The sequence below is a fragment of the Pristiophorus japonicus genome, chromosome 15, assembly GCF_044704955.1.
Source record: "Pristiophorus japonicus isolate sPriJap1 chromosome 15, sPriJap1.hap1, whole genome shotgun sequence".
Lineage (NCBI taxonomy): Eukaryota > Metazoa > Chordata > Chondrichthyes > Pristiophoridae > Pristiophorus > Pristiophorus japonicus.
The window spans coordinates 64648239-64668320 of NC_091991.1; the positions used below are offsets into that span (position 1 = coordinate 64648239).

Genomic DNA, 20082 nt, shown 5'->3' on the forward strand with positions numbered 1-20082 from the left:
GCAGCCCACAGGCCTCCACGAAAGAGTCAGACCTGAAAGTTGTGCAAAAGTCTGTGAAAACCTCTGAGCAACACTCAGCAGGTTTAATTGAGCCAAAACAATTAATAGAACTATTTCAAAAGCTAAATACTGCGGATGCTGGAACCTGAAATAAAAACACTAATAATTAATAAAACTATTTCAAAAGCAAAATACTGCGGATGCTGGAATCTGAAATAAAAACACTAATATATAATAAAACTATTTCCCTACCAAACAGACCCGATTGCGGCATAACTCCAGCACTGTCGCGGTCGTGCACCGACTGGAAAACCTCGTAGGGGGCACGGCCAGGAAAAATATAAAATTTTTATCTCTGAATTTCGCTGTCCTGGCCGCTTTTCAGTAGCCCGCACGCTGCTGAGGTCACCGCTGCAAACCTTCCTTAAGCGCGACTTCACTCCGCCGTTTCTGGCGGAAGTGCGCATCGCTCAAATCACCACCCCCCCCCCCCCACCCCTGAGCTAAATATGGCTTGGGGAGGGAAAAACAGAGTGAATTTTGGCCCCAATGTGTCTTGAATGATCGTCTGAGGCAAGTATAATAAATAGACTCAAAAATAACAAGTTTGTGACACAGCCGTGTTACAGCTGGGCAGAATGGAAGTAGACTGACAGCATATTACAAGAAATACATGTTACAGGAAGTGTACTTTATACAAGGCTTTTTAATACAGACTAGTGGATATCCTGTGATTAAGAAAAGTGTCCCTCCCACATCCTCCCAAGGACCCATCAAAAAATACTTGCTTCACTATATTTGACGAGACCTCTCCAATGCCTTTCACTAAAGGTATGCTCTGCTCTCCCACTTCCACACCCCAGCCTTGTCTGTCCACTCTGGCTTGTTTTGTTTGATTGTCCACTCTACATTAATATACTGTCCCAGCCCTGTTGACTGGCCTCTAGCCTTGGTATTGGTTGCCAGCTTCTTGGGTTGTAAATCAGTGATCTGATGATGCATTGTGTGTTACATGGCATAAGACCCCCATTGAAAAAGAGAATGTTCTCCAAGGCACCAAGAGCAACATCACAGGATATCCACGAGTCTATATTTAAAGGCCTTGTATAAAGGAATACGTGGGCCTCTACACAGACCTATGCATAGAGACCCAGGACCACAAGTCTCCGAACCTCCAGGACCACCAGGTAAATTCGTAGAAATTTTTCAGGTCGGAGTCATTTTCTGGGTCATTATTTTAAGTAGGTATGTAAATTACATTGCATCAAAGCTAAATGTTATTGAGCCGTGTTTTGGATACCTCACAGAAGGCATTAAAGCACTACCAATTATACTGAACGTACAGGATAATAAAATAGCAGCATGCTTACAGTTCTGAAGTTTCAATGTATTTTGCTGTTCCCTCAATTGTGTGGCAATATTCTGCTGCAAACTTGGTGATGAGCTGCAGCAGAGTAGCGCTCTTGTCCTCCACTGGTTCGCCATAGCTGTTCAGTAGAGACTGATACTGAGCGGCCAGGACATTTATTCTGGTCTTAAGCTCTGGCAAGCAATCTCGGATATGATGCATCAGCAATCTACAAAAATAAAATTAAACATATTAATACAACTCTCTCAGACCAAAGAATTTAGAGAAAACAGAATAACATGTTTCCATATTGTAACGTCTATAACACTTAGTTCTACTAATTACAGTACTCAACACCTGTATTGCGCTTGACTTTGCAGGCAGAACACCTCATTGCAATATCTTGAGCAGTGCAGTTTGGAGGTTTACCTGCATGAGTAGCTGGTACAGGCAACTCTAAATACTTTCAGAAAACGAGGTGTATAAAGTCCACCTACAATATTTTTAGGAAAATTAGCTGAACCATGGCCTGTGATAGTAATCTGATGCAAACACTGGGGGAAAAAGAAACTTTATGCATGTTCTTTCTCCCCAGATGATGATAGAGGCATCAACACTGGATAATTTAATAAACTCCATTGATGGCTCCTTGCAGATTTTCCTAGGTGCCCACTGTATAGGTGGAGGAGCAATCTCTGGAACATGGGATTCACAGAAACAAACTTTGCGTGCTGGTTCCTTTTGTTAGTTAAATGAGTTTAACAAAACATTACCTATTCAAAGTTTTGGCTAAATACTTGGTTCCATTTCTGTTAGCAAGAGAGGGGTATTTCTTCTGTAGAAAAGCATGTTCATCCTTTAAAGCATCTGCCACAATTTTCTTATTGTTGATGTCTAGCTGACTCCTGAAGAATACACACAAACATGTTTTAAATATAGAGTAATTAGTGCACCAGAAACAATTCTTTACAATTTCTATTTGCATCAACTTGTTCCAGATGCAGCTAAGGACAGTAAACACAAAAGTGTATTTTTCATTAATATCAACACATATTCCTGTTAAAATGCAACACATCTGAGCAGTGTGGTGACGCAGCAGTTTCAGTATCACAAAATAACACGGTTCACATTTAAAAAGACTTGAATTTATATAGCGCCTTTCATGACCACTGGAGATCTCAAAGCGCTTTACAGCCAATGAAGTACTTTTTGAAGTGTAGTCATTATTGTAATGTAGAAAATGCAGCAACCAATTTTGCCCACAAGCAAGCTCCCACAAACAGCAATGTGATAATGGCCAGCTCATCTGTTTTTTTGTTATGTTGATTGAGGGATAAATATTGGCCAGGACACCGGGGATAATTCCCCTGTTCTTCTTTGAAATAGTGCCATGGGATCTTTTACATCCACCTGAGAGGGAAGACGGGGTCCCAGTTTAACATTTATCCGAAAGACACCACCTCCAACAGTGCAGTGCTCCTTGAGCACTGTGTTAGCCTAGATTTTGTGTGTGCTGGAGTGGGACTTGAATCCACAATCTTCTGACTCAGAGGCGAGAGTGCTACCCACTGAGCCACAGCTCTCCATCTCTCCCCAGCTCCAACACTTTTGAGTTCTACATTTTAGAGATGTGGGGAAGAAACACTGAATGATTGTTTCACTAAAGGTAGAAAGGAAATGTTTTCAGCAAAGCAATGGAAGGGAGAAAAACACCTTTCCAGCTGGGAGAATGGATAGATAATCTGCTCCCAGGCTTTGCCCAGTTAAAGCAGTCACTATGAAGTGACCCAGAATGATTCCCTTGTTGTTCCCTCCTTGTGGAAATGCAGAGACATGACTAAGATGAGAAGGAGCTCAACATACTAAGGGTTGCAAGAATAAAACTGAATCTTATTACTCCATGGCACACCAGGCTCCAATGTGCTAAATAGGGTAATTCTCTCTCTCTCTCTCCCCCCCTCCCCACTTAAAATAACTTTCTCTCCTCACCCAATTACCATAAAGACTTTTTCTGATCGAAAGGTCAAGCAGCTGACCTGCCTCTATCTATATTACTCAACATGGTGGCTCAGAGATTTTTGACTATTGGCTGGAGTGGCTAGTCTCAGAATTCTCCTTTGCACCCTGTTGGAGAAATCAGTCTATGCTGGGCTCCTCCCTAAAAATTTCTCATTGTAAAAACAATTCTTTCTTCTTCTTTTGCCCCTGCCTCTATAATACTCTTCAGTATTATGCCATGAATCTCCAAATAAGAGAACAGAAAAATGTAACTGTATATTCCTCCGTCATTCTGAAGCTTATAGTGTTCATTGAGTAATTGGCTCAGTGACAAAATGTGCATGTGTAGCTAGCTAGAGTGACGTCCTCTGGCTAGAACTGACTGTAAAATTACAATGGAATAAGTGGGTTGCTATTTTGTCAATACACTACACATAGATTTTTAGCACTCTGCAAGTGGAATATTATTTTGTTAAGTTACAATGAAAAATACAGTAAGCTTAACCGATAGTGGCTATTTATGTTACTGTTAATGCTTTAACAAGGGGGAGGTGGTCACATGGAATTTACAATTCACTTCTAACTGCAACTTTCTACATACCTGCTGACAATTCCAATGATACCCAATTTGACTGGAATAACTCTTCCCATAAGCACATCCATAGCATCAGTACCAGCATCCATAAGATCTAACTTTGTGATAACAGCAAGTGTTCGCCGCCCTGTAGATTAAACACACAATTACTTATTCAGATGGGTTACTTGAGACAAAGCAACTCAAGGAGAATTTCAATGCAGAGTATAACACACACACAAATAAAAAATTTATTTTTCCCAAGTTGCTCCCTCCCATGTTTTCTTCCTCATGTAGTCACTGGAGTAGTAAAGCCTGCACTATGCTTTCCAGGACATTCCTTAAGAGACATGTTAGGAGATGTTATAGAGTAAGAATAGAATCTCTTTATCCAAGCAGCCCAGCTAGGACTGGTGAAAGTGGCCCCTCTGATTGAGAGGTGACTTACTTCAATACCTCTATCTATATTACTCAAGCTCGGAGATTTTTGACTATTATTCTGTAAAGGGAAGCCTAAGAGTGATCGTCAGTGGAAATGTAAACTTAAACAGGGCTGTAGTAATACCCGCCCTTCTGTATGGCTCAGAGGCATGGACGACTTACAGAAGACACATCAAGTCACTGGAGATATATCACCAACAATGTCTCCACAAGATCTTGCAAATCCCCTGGGAGGACAGACGCACCAACATCAGTGTCCTCGCCCAGGCTAACATTCCCAGCATTGAAGCACTAACCACACTCGATCAGCTTCACTGGGTAGGCCACTTAGTTCGCATGCCAGACACGAGACTCCCTAAGCAACTGCTCTATGCGGAACTCCTTCATGGCAAACGAGCCAAAGGTGGGCAGCGGAAACGTTACACGGACACCCTCAAAGCCTCCCTGGTGAAGTGCGACATCACCACTGACGCCTGGGAGACCCTGGCTGAAGACCGCCCTAGGTGGAGAAAGTGCATCCAGGAGGGCATTGAGCTCTTCGAATCTCAATGCTGCGAGCGTGAAGAGGTCAGGCGCAGACAGCGGAAGGAGCGTGTGAAACATAGAAACATAGAAACATAGAAAATAGGTGCAGGAGCAGGCCATTCAGCCCTTCTAGCCTGCACCGCCATTCAATGAGTTCATGGCTGAACATGAAACTTCAGTACCCCCTTCCTGCTTTCTCGCCATAACCCTTGATCCCCCGAGTAGTAAGGACTTCATCTAACTCCCTTTTGAATATATTTAGTGAATTGGCCTCAACTACTTTCTGTGGTAGAGAATTCCACAGGTTCACCACTCTCTGGGTGAAGAAGTTTCTCCTCATCTCGGTCCTAAATGGCTTACCCCTTATCCTCAGACTGTGACCCCTGGTTCTGGACCTCCCCAACATTGGGAACATTCTTTCTGCATCTAACCTGTCTAAACCCGTCAGAATTTTAAACGTTTCTATGAGGTCCCCTCTCATTCTTCTGAACTCCAGTGAATACAAGCCCAATTGATCCAATCTTTCTTGATAGGTCAGTCCCGCCATCCCGGTAAATCAGTGCCACCCCCCCCCTTCACCCGACGAATATCTGTCCCACCTGTAACATAGAAAATAGGTGCAGGAGTAGGCCATTCGACCCTTCAAGCCTGCACCACCATTCAATATGATCATGGCTGATCATGCAACTTCAGTACCCCATTCCTGCTTTCTCTCCATATCCCTTTAGCCATAAGGGCCACATTTAACTCCCTTTTGAATATATCTAACAAACTGGCCTCAACAACTTTCTGCGGCAGAGAACTCCACAGGTTCACAATTCTCTGGGTGAAGAGGTTTCTCCTCACCTCGGTCCTAAATGGCTTACCCCTTATCCTTAGACTGTGACCCCTGGTTCTGGACTTCCCCAACATCGGGAACATTCTTCCTGCATCTAATCTGCCCAATCCCGTCAGAATTTTATATGTTTCTATGAGGTCCCCTCTCATTCTTCTAAATTCCAGTGAATATAAGCCTAGTCAATCCAGTCTTTCTTCATATGTAAGTCCTGCCATCCCAGGAATCAGTCTGGTGAACTTTTGCTGCACTCCCTCAATAGCAAGAATGTCCTTCCTCAGATTAAGAGACCAAAACTGTACACAATATTCAAGGTGCGGCCTCACCAAGGCCCTATACAACTGCAGTGAGACATCCCTGCTCCTATATTCAAATCCTCTCGCTATGAAGGCCAACATGCCATTTGCCTTCATCACCGCCTGCTGTACCTGCATGTCAATTTTCAATGGCTGATGTACCATGACACCCAGGTCTCGTTGCACCTCCCCTTTTCCTAATCTGTCACCATTCAGATAATATTCTGCCTTCCTGTTTTTACCACCAAAGTGGATAACCTCACATTATCCACATTATACTGCATCTGCCATGCATTTGCCCACTCACCTAACCTGTCCAAGTCACCCTGCAACCTCATAGCTTCCTCCTCACAGCTCACACTGCCACCCAGCTTAGTGTCATCTGCAAACTTTTAGATATAACATTCAATTCCGTCATCCAAATAATTACTGTATATTGTAAATAGCTGGGGTCCCAGCACTGAACCCTGCGGTACTCCACTAGTCACTGGCTGCCATTCTGAAAAGAATCCGTTTATTCCTACTCTTTGCTTCCTGTCTGCCAACCAGTTCTCTATCCACGTCAATACATTACCCCCAATACCATGTGCTTTAATTTTGCACACTAATCTCTTGTGCGGGACCTTGTCAAAAGCCTTTGAAAGTCCAAATACACCACATCCACTGGTTCTCCTTTGTCCACTCTACTAGTTATATCCTCAAAAAATTCTAGAAGATTTGTCAAGCATGATTTCCCTTTCATAAATCCATGCTGACTTGGACTGATCCTGTCACTGCTTTCCAAATGCGCTGCTATTACATCTTTAATAATTGATTCCAACATCTTCCCCACTACCGATGTCAGGCTAACTGGTCTATAATTCCCCGTTTACTCTCTCCCTCCTTTTTTAAAAAGTGGGGTTAATTAGCTACCCTCCAATCCATAGGAACTGTTCCAGAGTATATAGAATGTTGGAAAATGACCACCAAATGCATCCACTATTTCTAGGGCCACTTCCTTAAGTACTCTGGGATGCAGACTATCAGGCCCTGGGGATTTATCGGCCTTCAATCCCATCAATTTCCTGATTAATAAGGATTTCCTTTAGTCTGTGGCTCTCGTGTTGGACTGTTCAGCCACCAAAGAACTCACTTTAGGAGTGGAAGCAAGTCTTCCTCGATTCCGAGGGACTGCCTATGACTGACTGAAACTTAAACTCAGATGTTGTAACTGGAAGTCTAGTGTTCTAGAGTTGCAGCTGCTGGGCAATCTCCTCTATCATCTTACCTTCTGGATCAGCCTCTCTGGCAATTTTAAGTGACTCCGATGTTGCCATGTCAGTATTGGCAGCAGTGACAGATAAAATTATTGAGTTTGGGTTGCTGATGTATCGCAGTATCAGATCTTTTATCTGCAGTTCAATGTCTCGAGGTTGGTCACCCACTGGCACCTAAAGAGATAGTGTAATGGTGAGTTTTAAAAACACTACTATAAAAACTAGTTACTGATTCCTTTTCAACAAAACAGCATCTGTCAAAGGATTGAGTTCCAGTTAAAGGACTTGTGTAGTTTAAATTATCTTTGAAATACAATTTTGAAGATTTTTTTTTTACAGCACATTTAAGTTTTTAAAACTATGTTTGGTAAATTCAAACAGTGAAACCCATAATAATTAATAGAATCCAGGAGTACAGAAATCTGAAACAATAACTGAATGTGCTTAATCAACATTATATTGGCTTTCCAGCAACTATTTCATTCACACCAACATTTTGAAAACTAAATTCTGAATTAGAAGCCACATTGTTTTAGAAAATAAAGCCAACCTGAAGTAACCTTCTATTTGTCACAGCAGTATTGTTCTGGTTCAAAAATCATTGAGCTAGAAACAACATGTGGCAAAGCTGTGCACAAAGCAATGAAATGTACTATAACTTCATGTAAGGATGCAATTCTCGGTTTTGTAACTGGGATTCTCCACAGATTTAAGTTCCCAGTCTTTCCCAGGGTATCAATGGTGAAACAAGAGTGCAGGGTTAGTGTCTCTCCAAAAGGAGAGAGAAAAATCCAAGTAAAAATGAATCATCCGATCCCCAGACCACATTTGTGTAGTGCTGGGTCCCGGTCAACATGAACAAGGCTTGGCAGCAAATCACCTCTCTGCTCTCTCTCAGCAGAGGAAGTGATGCGTGATATATGGGAACGGACAACAGAAATTAAAAAATTGGAAAATGTTTTTTTTTAAACTTTTGAAATGTTTAACACTATACTTTGGAAACAGTGGTAATAGTAAGCACCATTTGTTTTCAATTAATCTAAATTCTAGGCTTGGAAGATTGTCCTGGTTGTATAAAGATGTGACCAGGTCAATCTTTGATGTAATATATCTTGAACCAGGAAAAAAGTGTTGCCAAACACAAAAGTTTGCCAGTGGCTGCCTATAATCAGGCAAGAAAACCTTATCTCAGTGCTCAAAGGAATAAACTAATTTTTTTAAATCTGCACTTCAAACGCTGATGCTCTGTGATTAGCTTACACAGAATTACAACCACTATGTGGGAACAACAGATGTTTTGTATTTAAGGACAATGAACATGACAACGGAGCATGGTTTGTTGTTGTGCTGAAAATAAGCTGGTTATTATACCACTTTCTTTTTCAGAATGTTTCAGTAATGTACTGTTTTTACACCTACGACAACCTTTTTGTGATACCGTAGCTCCTTCATGTGGCGCAGTAAGTAAACACATCAGTTTGCCAGTGTCTCATACTGAGCAGAAAATCAGGTTCTTATTCATGATCTGTGCTGAGTTAACTGATCGCAAACAAAATAGTGCCAGAGGTGGTCTTTGTTGGCCTTAATGTTCCTGGGGCGGAGGGGGGGGCAGGGGGAAAGAGGAAATCAGTCTGCGTTCCACTCCTGATGACTGTTCAGATGACTCCTGCTGGAAAAATGCACATCTGTGGACGTCAAACAAGAAGCAGGATTGGGCTCTGCTATGAGGCACCCCACCTGCCTCAGTCAAATAGCCTGCCAAGACTCAATATCTAACCTCACACATGAAGAATGGTCACTTGGGCAAGATGCAAAATTGCTGCTAGCATCCATAGTACTATAAAGCTTGTATGTGTTGGTGCTTTCAGGACAGGAAGAAGAAAGAAAACAGCAAAGAAGAAAAAAAGAGCAAAATGAAAGAGGATAAACAGTTAAGGAGGATTTGGATGTCGTTCATGTTAACATTCACCGAGATTATTGGATCAGTTGTGCAAGATGAATGTTAATTAAGTATTATCAACAAATGGTAACAGCTCTGGATGACCATGAAAGGATTGAGACATCCTGATTATACTACACCTTTGTCATCCCAGGAAGGTCGACAAGTGTCAGGTTAACAACATGTGGCGAGAAGATCCTGAGGTGAATTGGTTCAGGACTAATTCCCTGTAACAAGAAAAATGGTATAAATGAAATAGGAATGTATTATATTTGATATTGGCTTTGAAAACCATTACTTCATCCTAAGTTTTAAGAACAAAATACATGCTTTGGAGGATATTTTTGTCCCTCACACAATGGTTTAATCTCATTATGCTTCTCTGGACCAGAATGTTTGGTTCTAATGGCATTTTCAGTTATGCTTCCAACCACATAAAATATCCTTTCTTTGTAAACTGTGGATGATCAAAATTCATTTAGGATAGTACTGTGAATCTATAAATGGCCTCTAAGGGCCCAAAGGTTTCCCCAGAGCTTCAACAGATCAGCTCATCTGTCCTTGGCTAATCTCCATCAGTCCACTTTATCAAAGAGAAAGTACTTTTCAACATGAAAGCAATCTCCCCTTTATGGACTTCAGTGAGAGCTTCAAAGCCATTCCTGTTCACTGCAGAGTAACCTGCACCCTAAGCCCCTAAATGATTCTTTGGTAAGGATCATTTGACCAACATGTCATGGAAGCTAACAGAACCAGTTGTTGTGAAAGGAATTCCTGCGAAACATTCTGATGTTTGCCAACCAATTCAGTAGTCTACATTGTTAGAAATCATGCTTGACAAATCTTCTAGAATTTTTTGAGGATGTAACTAGTAGAGTGGACAAGGAAGAACCAATGGATGTGGTGTATTTGGACTTTCAAAAGGCTTTTGACAGGGTCCCACACAAGAGATTGGTGTGCAAAATAAAGCACATGGTATTGGGGGTAATGTATTGACATGGAGAGATAGGAAGAGGAGAGTCGGGATAAACGGGTCCTTTTCAGAATGGCAGGCAGTGACTAGTGGGGTGCCGCAGGGCTCAGTGCTGGGACCCCAGCTATTTACAATATACATTAATGATTTGGATGAAGGAATTGAGTATAATATCTCCAAGTTTGCAGATGACACTAAGCTGGGTGGCAGTGTGAGCTGTGAGGAGGATGCTAAGAGGCTGCAGGGTGACTTGGACAGGTTAGGTGAATGGATAAATGCATGGCAGATGCAGTATAATGTGGATAAATGTGAGGTTATCCACTTTGGGGGCAAAAATACGAAGGCAGAATATTAACTGAATGGCGGCAGATTAGGAAAAGGGGAGGTGCAACGAGACCTGGGTGTCATGGTACATCAGTCAGTGAAAGTTGGCATGCAGGTACAGCAGGTGGTGAAGGCGGCAAATGTTATGTTGGCTTTCATAGCTAGGGGATTTGAGTATAGGAGCAGGGAGGTCTTACTGCAGTGGTGAGGTCTCACCTGGAATATTGTCTTCTAATCTGAGGAAGGACGTTCTTGCTATTGAGGGAGTGCAGCAAAGGTTCACCAGACTGATTCCCAGGATGGCAGGACTGACATACGAGGAGAGACTCGATTGACTGGGCCTGTATTCACTGCAGTTTAGAAGGATGGAAGGGGATCTCATAGAAACATATAAAATTCTGACAGGACTGGACAGGTTAGATGCAGAAAGAATGTTCCCGATGTTGGGGAAGTCCAGAACCAGGGGACACAGTCTGAGGATAAGGGTTAGCCATTTAGGACTGAGATGAGGAGAAACTTCTTCACTCAGAAAGTTGTTAACCTGTGGAATTCTCTACTGCAGAGAGTTGTTGAGGCCAGTTTGTTGGATATATTCAAGTGGGAGTTGGATATGGCCCTTACGGCTAAAGGGATCAAGGGGTATGGAGAGAAAGCAAGAAAGGGGTACTGAGGTGAATGATCAGCCATGATTTTATTGAATGGTGGTGCAGGCTCGAAGGGCCGAATGGCCTACTCCTGCATCTATTTTCTATGTTTCTTTGTATACAAAGCTAAATAACTCGCTCAATAGGACTGCCAACACCTCTTTCCCTAAAGTGTCCACAAAATGCCCATCAACAAAGCTCTACCAATAAGTTTTTAAAGAGTAAGATCATGTGTCAGTAAGATATGAAATGTATTGTATGCTTCACAAAGTATTTTCCCATTTTCCTTCAGCAACCTTCCCCTTTTAATACTCAAATAACAACAAAAACCAGAGGCCCATGTGGACATCACAAATCAAACATTTTTTCACAGATGTAAATAGCATCAACTGTTCATCTTTTTTACATTATTAGGTTTACGGAGCTTGTGTCTCTACCCATTGGCTTGTATCCTTACCTTATTAGCACCAGAAACTCTTTCTGTCTCATTTTCTATTTCTTGTCTAATTTCATCAAAGTCTGTGTAGACCTGAAAAGAAGAAATAGCCATTGAAATAGTGAAGTCATTGGCAAAGTATTTGGTTCTTTACCATACCATCCCCAAATGAGCAACATATGAGCCAACATAAAAATGCCTATACAGTGCAAGGTTTCCTCAGTTCAATAATTATACTGGGTGGGGAAAAGTGCATCATAATTCAGTATCTTTCACATGAAAAAGTAAATGAGATTTCCACAACTGATCAACGGGCCCAAGGTGCGGCGATTTTGTAGAATAGAAAGGACGGCAATGTCTTACCTCCATATTCTCTCCATTGGTTCCAGGCCTGTGGCCTGTGGTGCAGTACATCGGAACACTTGATGGGCGGAGCTACAGCCCTATGCCAAAAAGAGTGCCAGAAGCTGCGCACGTGCGCAGTAGCTCCTGGCCCTCGCAGCGCGTCCTGGCTCTGTGCAACCCTATCCCTGGCCGAAGGAACGACACGATGTTCGTCGCCCCTATCCCAGGCCGAGTGGCGTGCCGCACAGGCCGGCCGCTGACTTCCCGTGCTGAGGGCTACAAGAGACAGGTTGTTGGGGGGAGGAAGAGTTTTTTTTCAGGGGGGAAAAGAGTTTTGATGGGGGGGGGGGGGGGGGGGGAAGAAAAGAATCTTCAAAAATTTTCCAGTACTTTAATATCTAGCTATCTTTAATAATATATACTCAGTTTAATCAGGCTGATAGCACCTACACCCTGCCCAGTCTCGCTGCTTGGGATTTTTTTTTTTTAAACTAGCATTCCTATCATAACACTGTCATTCAGAGGCTATCTGCGCTGATCTCTTAACTCACCGTAGGGTTTTTCAGAACATACTAAAATGGCCACTTATTCTGGCCTAACTTAGTTTGGAGTAAGTTTTAGCTGGCTAAACTTGCTTAAATGGCCAAAACAGGCGTAAGTGAAAAAAAACAGAACTAAAAAAAAACCTAACTAACTCACTTACACTGGAGCAACTTAAATGGGGAGAATTGCAATTTTTAAATTACTCCAAAGAAATCTAGTTACTCAAAAAAAACCAGAGCAACTCCTGGGGAAATTTGGGCCCAACATGTTATGTGGTACTAAGCCATCCAGATCAGTGAGTCCCATGTTTGATCAGCAACCTATGCTGCCAGGGGCCACTACAATTGGCCTCAGTGCCCCTGGACTAGTGTGAGGCACTACCAGCCAGAGCTCTTTCTTTTCATCAATATCCAGCATTCTCGGCTGAGAGTGTGCATTTGTGGACATCAGTGTTGTTGGTCCAGGAGTAGAAGTGGAGAAAGAACTCAGCCAGGGTTGCTGCTTCTGATCACTATTCAGTGATTCCTGCTGAAAACATGTATGTGTAAACATCAGCAGAGAACAGGATCAGGCTTCGGTGTAATGTCTCCCCCCCTCACCTCCCCAACTCCCACAAATTGTTGAATAGCTTGCTGTCATTCATTTTTTAGGCTCATAGATGAACAAGGGCTACCTGGGCAAATCAAACCTTCAGTAAAGTGAGAAAGCGGAGGAAAATGTGGGAAAAAGTAGAAAAATGTGCTGCTGGTCAACAAGAGTCAAAGTGTACATTTCAATCGATGATTCAATCTGGCTCTGTTGCAATTATAGTGGTGGCATGGGGAGCTCCACTGACTATTTATAACTCCCATTTGATATACAGGTACAATATCCGAAATCCGGAATCCTTGGGATTGATTCCGTTCTGTTTTTTCTGGATTTCAGACAAGAAAATCAATAGTTTGAAATCCAGAATCCTCGATCGAATCCTTGCCGGATTTTAGAAACATAGAAAATAGGTGCAGGAGTAGGCCATTCGGCCCTTCTAGCCTGCACCGCCATTCAATGAGTTCATGGCTGAACATTCAACTTCAGTACCCCATTCCTGCTTTCTCGCCATACCCCTTGATCCCCCTAGTAGTAAGGACCTCATCTAACTCCTTTTTGAATATATTTAGTGAATTGGCCTCAACAACTTTCTGTGGTAGAGAATTCCACAGGTTCACCACTCTCTGGGTGAAGAAGTTCCTCCACATCTCGGTCCTAAATGGCTTACCCCTTATCCTTAGACTGTGACCTCTGGTTCTGGACTTCCCCAACATTGGGAACATTCTTCCTGCATCTAACCTGTCTAACCCCGTCAGAATTTTAAATGTTTCTATGAGGTCCCCTCTCATTCTTCTGAACTCCAGTGAATACAAGCCCAGTTGATCCAGTCTTTCTTGATAGGTCAGTCCCGCCATCCCGGGAATCAGTCTGGTGAACCTTCGCTGCACTCCCTCAATAGCAAGAATGTCCTTCCTCAGGTTAGGAGACCAAAACTGTACACAATACTCCAGGTGTGGCCTCACAAATGCCCTGTACAACTGTAGCAACACCTCCCTGCCCCTGTACTCAAATCCCCTTGCTATGAAGGCCAACATGCCATTTGCTTTCTTAACCGCCTGCATGCCAACCTTCAATGACTGATGTACCATAACACCCAGGTCTCTTTGCACCTCCCCTTTTCCTAATCTGTCACCATTCAGATAATAGTCTGTCTCTCTGTTTTTACCACCAAAGTGGATAACCTCACATTTATCCACATTATACTTCATCTGCCATGCATTTGCCCACTCACCTAACCTATCCAAGTCACTCTGCAGCCTCACAGCATCCTCCTCGCAGCTCACACTGCCACCCAACTTAGTGTCATCCGCAAATTTGGAGATACTACATTTAATCCCCTCATCTAAATCATTAATGTACAGTGTAAACAGCTGGGGCCCCAGCACAGAACCTTGCGGGTACCCCACTAGTCACTGCCTGCCATTCTGAAAAGTACCCATTTACTCCTACTCTTTGCTTCCTGTCTGACAAACAGTTCTCAATCCACGTCAGCGCACTACCCCCAATCCCATGTGCTTTAACTTTGCACATCAATCTCTTGTGTGGGACCTTGTCGAACGCCTTCTGAAAGTCCAAATATACCACATCAACTGGTTCTCCCTCGTCCACTCTACTGGAAACATCCTCAAAAAATTCCAGAAGATTTGTCAAGCATGATTTCCCTTTCACAAATCCATGCTGACTTGGACCTATCATGTCACCTCTTTCCAAATGCACTGCTATGACATCCTTAATAATTGATTCCATCATTTTACTCACTACCGATGTCAGGCTGACCGGTCTATAATTCCCTGTTTTCTCTCTCCCTCCTTTTTTAAAAAGTGGGGTTACATTGGCTACCCTCCACTCGATAGGAACTGATCCAGAATCAATGGAATGTTGGAAAATGACTGTCAATGCATCCACTATTTCCAAGGCCACCTCCTTAAGTACTCTGGAATGCAGTCCATCAGGCCTTGGGGATTTATCGGCCTTCAATCCCATCAATTTCCCCAACACAATTTCCCGGCTAATAAGGATTTCCCTCAGTTCCTCCTCCTTACTAGACCCCCCGACCCCTTTTATAACCGGAAGGTTGTTCGTGTCCTCCTTCGTGAATACCGAACCAAAGTACTTGTTCAATTGGTCCGCCATTTCTTTGTTCCCCGTTATGACTTCCCCTGATTCTGACTGCAGGGGACCTACGTTTGTCTTTACTAACCTTTTTCTCTTTACATATCTATAGAAAGTTTTGCAATCCGTCTTAATGTTCCCTGCAAGCTTCTTCTCATATTCCATTTTCCCTGCCCTAATCAAACCCTTTGTCCTCCTCTGCTGAGTTCTAAATTTCTCCCAGTCCCCAGGTTCGCTGCTATTTCTGGCCAATTTGTATGCCACTTCCTTGGCTTTAATACTATCCCTGATTTCCCTTGATAGCCACGGTTGAGCCACCTTCCCTTTTTTATTTTTATGCCAGACAGGAATGTACAATTGTTGTAGTTCATCCATGCGGTCTCTAAATGTCTGCCATTGCCCATCCACAGTCAACCCCTTAAGTATCATTCGCCAATCCATCCCAGCCAATTCACGCCTCATACCTTCAAAGTTAGCCTTCTTTAAGGCAGTGATGTCCAAAATCTGGCAAAACATGAAATCCGGCACAGATTCGGTCAAGGATTCCAGATTTCAGACTTGATTTTCTTGCCTGAAATCTGGAATCCTCGACCAAATCCGTGTTGGATTTAGGGTTTCCTCAAAAAATGTCCGGTTTTTGGACACGTCCGTTTTCAGAGTTCCCGATTCAGGACGTTGCACCTGTATTCCCCAGTTTCAGATTTTGGGTGTATCCTTTATGTTCATATGCCCCAAGCTTATATAATATTGAAAAAGTTAACATGAGCATACCTTATGTTTAGTGTGAAGAAATTTTCCCCATTCGTCTGCATCAATTCCTTTAAACAAAGTTAAAAGAATTTAAAATGTAAACATTAGCTGAACATGCAAGCTTTAAGTCAACAAGAAAAGCTTAAATTAAAATAAAAAAGGAGCAAATTATAATGGGAAACACAACCACAGTAAAATGATAAAATAGAGCTAAAAGAAAGCTAACCAAGGTTATTGTGACACAGGGATAGTTTTCTATGCGTTGACTATGAATGAATGGAAAATTAGCCCTAATGGCAAATGAGGTGCAACCCTACTCTGAAAATGCCTTAATTTACAGAAGCTGTCATATTAGATTCTATTCTACACATTATATGAGATGAAAGATTCAGTTGTCATTTGTATCACTGCCAAAATCCAATCCATTTCCCACACAGGTCCTTCACCATCACATAACACCAACTGAAGAGTTGAAAGGACTTAGTTGAATAATTTGAAGAGTTGATTCTAATATTTAGTTATTTGAACCACATTATAATAAGCAGCGACTGTGTTATCTTCTGGTATTGCACAAAATCATTTCACTGGCCCTTTATGTCTTGTCGCAAGAATAATGTAATACAAATTTAGTTATAAAGTCTGTTGAACTCTCTCATTCTGATACAATTAGAAAAACTATCATATTCACGAAACTAATATGGTGGCATACAGCTGCCTCCGCAGCATTGTCACCACCTGTTTGTTCAAAAATTAACAGCTTCTATAGGCTATATAAACCAAAGAATGTACAAATGTGTATTTGCACGTTATACTCAAATATTGCACCGGACAAAATTATAACATTGTACATACAGTATGGGAACTTTCCTTATAAACACTTGCAAACATTTCCAGACTGTTTTGACGGCATTTACAATTTCAAATGACATGTAATAAATCCACTATTTTATGTTAATTTCACTGTAATAAGAATTATTTTTAACAAAATCGATTATTTTGGACTGTTAATATCTTTGAAGTTGAATCACGATGATTGCTTCTTCAAGCCAGACTGTAGAGCCAGACTAACCAACACTGTTGAGTCAAAGAAGTCACTAGATAAGCCATCTAATATAATATTGAATGTCAGAGAGCATCTTAATAGAGGCTGCTTGAGTACGATCAGGAGCAATATCATCTTCAAAATTCTCACTATCCTCATTAATATTTAATTCTGGCTCAGTCGGCTGAAAGCTTCGATGGAGTTTCAGGTGATCAAAGGGTCATCAACTGTGATATAGTCAAACTGAGAAACATTAGCAGGGATCAATTCTACTTGCTGAAGTTGCTCCCAAACGTTCTGCAGCACAGTGTCAGCTTCGATTTCTTTGAGCGTCAGCAAATTCTCCTCTTCTTCACTGACCATAACCACATGGCAAAAACAGTTCCTAATGTTGCTCTGAGATACAAGATCTCAACTTCTTACAATGAACTTCATGGCTTCCAGCAAACTAATGGAGAAGTCAGCCTTGGCTTTGTAAACAGCTAGTCTTTTTCTAGACAAAAACTTCAAATAGTGACCTTGAAAAACATCATGGCTCAATTTTCCCCAAAGCTTTTTGTTGGCGTAGTTGAAGAGTTATGCCTTTTTTGGGGGGGCTACAAGTACGCCAAAAAACAATGTTCTAAGTTTCTCTGTTTGATTTCTTCATTTTGGCGCAGCCTAACCTGTCCGTTAGTTTTGTGGATGGAGCCTTGATCTGCGCCAAAAAGATCGGGTTGCCATGATAATCAGGGCCATAATGCGGGCTGAGGCTGCAAAGTGAAACATACAGCCAGCTTGCAACACATTAAAATACATTGCAGCAACTTACCTCCAATTATTAAAGTGTTCCCCCCACCATCTTCCCCCAACCCACCTCCCGATGCTGGTGCTGATCCCCACCCCTATCCCAGGCCGAAGGGCCTCCCGGTCCACTCCTCTGCCCGGTCCTAGCCCCGAGTGGCTTGCCAGTCCGCTCCCCCACCCCCCCGCCCTGGCCGATGGGCCTCCCGGTCCGCTCACCCGCCCGCCCCTAGCGCCTTGCTGGTCCCGCTCCCCCGCCCCGAGTAGCCTCCTGGTCCGCTCCCATGCCCCTAACCCCAAGTGCCTTGCCGGTCCTGCACACCCCCCTAGTCCCAAGTGGCTTGCCGGTTCCGGTCCCCCGCCCCTAGCCCTGGTCGAGTGGCCTCCCGGTCCACTTCCCCGCCCCTATCCCAGGCCAAATGGCCTCCTCCCTCCTCGTCCCTGCACCTAACTATACCCGAAAGGCTTCCCCCACCCTCTCTCCCCCTCTCTCTTATCTCTCCTGCTGCTGCTGTCCTTGCATCTGCTGCACTTACCTGCGTCGATTTCCTGACCTGCACCAATTTCCCTAACTCACCAGAAGGTTTTTCTGCAGAGGCCACATACGCTGGCCCAAGAAAAACTGGAGTAACTCTCAGCTGACCAAACTTCCCTAAATGGCCAGAATTGACACTGGTAGCAGGTTACGCCCCCTTTGACTGAAAAAAAAACTTACCTAAAAAAATCGTAACTTGATCAGTTTTTTTTTTAAACTTAGGCCAAAAAAAGCAGTCTGCTAAAAAAAAAAACGGTGCAAATCACTGGGGAAAATTGAGCCCCATAAGCTGAAGCTTAGACGTGGTATTTTTTGGAAGACAGACAAGTTCCACATTTGTTGGGCCAAAAAATTCAGCATGCTTATAATAATCTATCTCCCAATATGGCCTATCTCAAAATTAAATCAATAAACTTAAGGGGGACTGAACCAGTTAAACAGAAAACAAATGTGAACAAGCTACAGATAGAACGGCCATACATAGGAGTCCTACAAGAAACCAACTTCACTGCCTCAAAACACACCAAACTTGAGAGACTAGGTGAGACAAATGATGCTAGCATCCTACTTAACCAAAAACAGGAGCTGCCATAGTAATCAAAAATAAGGGAGAGACAGGGGGGAGGGACAGACAGGGGGGCGGGAGGGATGCTGCTTGACCCACTGAGATTTCCAGCATTTTGTGTTTTAATCAAAAATAAACCTTGCCTTCGTTTTGGAGCCAATGATCACTGGAGAGGACAGCCTCGCCATCCAAATAACAGGTTGAATAGCAGGACGCAAAGCAATGCTCAGCTTATATATCCCAAATGAGGATTACCCCACATCAGCATTCCTCACACTCGTCCCATATAAAGAAGATATAGCGATCATGGATGGAGATCTAAACAATGCCGTCCACCTTCAATGAGACTGGCGGCCAATACATAAGGCACCTAGACAAACAGCCTAAGCAACCCAAAAGCAATGCAATGTCCTGAGCATGGCTGCTATCTTGTGGACCCTACACTCGATGGAGAAAGAATTTACCTTTCACTCAAACCCACATAAGTTATACTCCAGAATAAATTACTTCCTGAGGATCCCAACTATGCTGTGACAAAGAGCCAATAGCCATTCTCAGACCAACTCCCAATTGCACTTCAGGTTTTATGCAATTAAAACTCCAGGTCATAGTTCGTCCTCAACTACCATGACCTCTCCTCTCTTCACCCTCTTTGACCTCTCCACTGCTTTCAACGCTGAACCCCTCCATCTTCCTCGAATGTCTCCTCCAGAATCCATCTCTATAGCAATGTCCTCTCCTGGTTCCATTTCAACCTGTTATTGGACCTCAAACTCTGTTTCCTCCTGCATTTGCACAGTCTCCTATGGCGTACCCCAGGATTCCAGCCTCTTGATCATTCGCATGCGACACCTAGGTAACATTATCTAGAAATGTGGGGCCGGCTTTCACATGCATGTTGATGACACCCAGCTCCACCTTGCTGCCTCCACCATTGAGCCCACGGCTGTTACCAACATCGCAAATTGCCTATCCACATTAAGACCTAGATGATCCAAGACTTCAAGTTTAGTGCCAGCAAAACAAAGCCATCCCGTTTGGCCCTGAAATACCGGCAACCCTTCTGACATCACGCTTTCCAACTCGTTGGCCGTCAGCTCAGCCTTAGCCCAAAGGTACAGAAACGAGTTATATTGTGTAGCACCAAAGTCAGCTTTCTACCTCATATCTAAACTATCTTTTTAATCACTTCTGCAACATCTACCTCTGACTCTACTTCTGCCCCTCCAC

General features: G+C 42.9%; 1 protein-coding gene across 4 annotated transcripts in view; it reads right to left on the reverse strand.

Moving 5' to 3' along the window:
- Positions 1-20082, reverse strand: part of LOC139280818 (dynamin-1-like protein) — a 68977-nt gene that overhangs the window by 26248 nt on the left and 22647 nt on the right. For 3 of the 4 annotated variants that reach the window (XM_070900541.1, XM_070900539.1, XM_070900538.1), the window contains 7 exons: positions 15949-15995; positions 11611-11682; positions 9353-9439; positions 7285-7447; positions 3948-4068; positions 2122-2253; positions 1371-1577 (listed from right to left, as the gene is read on the reverse strand). In XM_070900541.1, the coding sequence (XP_070756642.1) occupies positions 1371-1577; positions 2122-2253; positions 3948-4068; positions 7285-7447; positions 9353-9439; positions 11611-11682; positions 15949-15995 (829 nt within the window). Of the gene's footprint in view, positions 1-1370; positions 1578-2121; positions 2254-3947; positions 4069-7284; positions 7448-9352; positions 9440-11610; positions 11683-11952; positions 12013-15948; positions 15996-20082 lie in introns of those variants that run through there. The other variant, XM_070900540.1, reaches the window with a different exon arrangement.